The sequence below is a fragment of the Solanum tuberosum genome, unplaced genomic scaffold (assembly GCF_000226075.1).
Source record: "Solanum tuberosum cultivar DM 1-3 516 R44 unplaced genomic scaffold, SolTub_3.0 scf00005, whole genome shotgun sequence".
Taxonomy (NCBI): Eukaryota; Viridiplantae; Streptophyta; class Magnoliopsida; order Solanales; family Solanaceae; genus Solanum; species Solanum tuberosum.
In genome coordinates, this window is record NW_006238931.1 from 177,627 (window position 1) to 180,752 (window position 3,126).

General features: G+C 36.2%; 1 protein-coding gene across 1 annotated transcript; it reads right to left on the bottom strand.

Annotated features, from left to right (window-relative positions):
* Nucleotides 1-1,181: 1,181 nt before the first annotated feature.
* LOC102591601 (omega-hydroxypalmitate O-feruloyl transferase) lies at nt 1,182-2,909 on the bottom strand. Its single transcript, XM_006338752.2, has one exon. It carries the CDS (start codon nt 2,741-2,743, stop codon nt 1,403-1,405), a length of 1,341 nt encoding a protein of 446 aa, XP_006338814.1. The 5' UTR covers nt 2,744-2,909; the 3' UTR covers nt 1,182-1,402.
* Between the last annotated feature and the right edge of the window lie 217 nt (nt 2,910-3,126).

Consider the following 3,126-nt stretch of genomic DNA (forward strand, 5'->3'; position numbering starts at 1 on the left):
ACCACTTAGTGCGTCAGGGTCGCCAGGTCCCCTACTTTTTTGTCCTTCTTTCCATGTGAGTTCCCTCGAATCGTACCTATGTTTTCTACTTTATATCCACACTCCAAATTGTCTAAACATCGAGAGATCATCTATAACATGAAATCATAACCCTTGAATCCATAATTCAAATTCAAGGTAGAGTTAAGAGTCAAGTCTTGAGAGTTCATTAGAGTCATTTTGAGAAAAAAATTACAATCTTTTAAAACTTGTTTTAAGACTTGAGTACCTGAGTTTGAGGATAAGTAGAGTTGAGTTCATTTTCTTTAAAATGATATATGGATACTAAGTATTCTCAAAAGTAAATGTTTCACATTTAAGATGAAAGGAAACACCGATTTTCAAAAGAGTTCATGAGAAATTTTGAGTACTATCTCTTTTAAAATAAAAGTTTTGAGTAATAATCTCAAAGTTGAGGATGAGGAAATGTTTTTTGTAAAACATATGAGTTAAGTTATATGTTGAGAGTAGTATTGAGGACCGATATGATGGAGAGTTCAAACAACTCACAACCCCCATAAACCATGTAGTCAACGTGTTTCATCTCTTATAAGTTGATTTATGGATGAATTCAAATCTCTTTTATTTTTTAGGCAGTTTTTTTATTCTAATTTTCCACGTGACATATTTACAAAGGTTAAAAGATATTTCAGTAGATTTGACATGACCACACAATTCAAATTACTCTTCTTAAACTCGTGTACAAATTAAAAATAAGATAAACAACTTTTAATGAGAGAAACCTAATAGATAATAACCAACCACAAACTCTCTCCTAAAAGCATGTTTGCGTCGCATCTTCAAAAAATTGCCTTCCGCTAATGGGTTAAATTTCTTATGCTCCGGCCAGCACCAAGTCATTACCTACTCCCTCTGTCCCAATTTATGTGACCAATTCTACCATTGACGGTAAATTCTTCATATATCTTTTAAATATTTTGAGCTGTCAATTATTGTGACTTAATGTACTTTTTATGTAGTTTACAAATATATAAATTTCATTTCCAAAAAATTAAAGATTTCATACCCAAATTTCTGATCAAACTTAATTTGTTTGACTAACAAAAAATGAAAAGTATCACATAAATTGGGATAGAGGAAGTGCAATTTTTAGACTATAGGGAAAGTGAGGGAGAACTCCATTGCCTAAATAAGATTGAATTATACGAAGCAAAAGAATTACAAAGTCAACAAATTCATCTTTTACTCATTTTTTTTCCTCCGTGGATTGATCGATCGATGTACATGAAGTCAACATATATATGTTAGTACTCATTAAATTCGAAAAAAAGAAGAGGTACTCCTTCATATATAAAGTGTAATCAAGTCATGAAATTGAATATCGTCCGTCAAATCTTGTTTGTCAGGTGCCAATGGTGGTGGTAGTGTTTAAAAGATACAAGTATTTGTCAACCGCACTTGTAGGGACCGCAACATTTACCTTCACAGAATCCTTCTGATCATACACTGGCAATAATATACAGTACCTATCACAACAAACTGGCCCTACTTCAACAGGCCTCCCCATTCCTATGTCAACTTTCTCTAATCCCAGTTTTGACCATTGTGACATTATTAACACACCTACTGAGTCTGGACTCGTTCCATTTGAACTCACTGATTCCACCACTTCTCTAACGTACTCATCGTCTACTCGCTCTTTTGCTCTTTTCACTAATCCAACTGCGTATCCCAATCCCTTTTCAACTAAATCTCTAGCAGAAGATTGAGCGCATCCTAAGACGAATCCGTTACCGTAGTAACCGATGGGCAAGCTTGGCTGCACTCGATTCCGTATGTTGATGGTAAATAATAATTTTAATGTTTGGTTGGGTGGTAAATTTAATGATGTGGCCCAACTCCTCCATATATGAGCAGAGAGTACTTCAAACGAAGTGCAAGAGGATTGGCTGTATGTTAATAATTTCTTCAATTCGTTTACTCTGCTCCTGTTGAATGTAACTGAAGTAGGTGCGAGTTGAGAAAATTGAGAATCAAAGTTACAAAGATCAGGTACTTTCTTAAACTCGGGATGATTTTGTTGATAAATGCGCTTATTATAAATGTTTGGATCCATCAGATAACGATTCCATACTTGACGCTTTAATTCAGTGAATTTTTGCTTACCAGTAGCTAATTCAGCGAACAAGTTGAGGAACTCAGCACTACCAATTCCATCACAAAGACAATGATTAAATCCAACGCCTAACGTCGCCGATCCATCGGAAAGCCACGTCAGCTGGACAACTAATGGCGGAGCCCCTTTAAGGACGTCGGTTACTTGTAACGACAACAGCTTCCGCCACTGCGTGTTATGCCGGGGAGCTCCTTCAAATTCTTTCGCCGTGAGATCGGAGGCGGCTTGTATGAAGGCCGCACCCTGTGCTCTGCAGACCACTTCAAGGCCTGCTGAGCCGTTTGTTCGAGCCCTGACTCTTCCGGCTAAGGGGTAGTAAGGGACCAGGGCTCGACCAAGTGCGGCTTTGATACGGTTCACTGCAGCTGGTTTATCTAATACATGGCGTGAGGGCTTGTAAACTAGCAAATATTCGATGGTGAAGCGCAAAAACAGCTGAGAATCCAAAGCGGAAAGTGGGAGAACTTGTATAGGGGTTGGCTCTGAAGGGGTGATTAAAATAGCTTCCTTTACAAGAACAGAGCTTGACATTTTGGCATCTAACTTGTGATGAAGAAATATGTGCATATAAAGCTACAACTATATCTAATAAAGAGTTTGGGAGTATATATAGTGATACAACGTGTACGGTCTTTTCTGGCCCAGTAGTGGGTTAAAGGGAGGGCGTGGGTTTGTACCTTGTTATTTTTAAAGGAGGATATTACCTCCCTTCAAATTTATGTGTCAATTTTGAGAGTAGAACATGTTTTTGTTTATTTGAATTTTTTATGTGTTTGTTATATATTTAAAAACATTAATTAATTTGATTTATTGTGTTTTTAGATTGTTTTCAAATATACATATGACTTAAAGAAAATATCAAGTTTATGTGTTTGAATTCACGATTAAAGATTATAAATTTGAATTTCAAATTTTAGTTACAACAACATAGCTAGTGTAGTCTATACAGT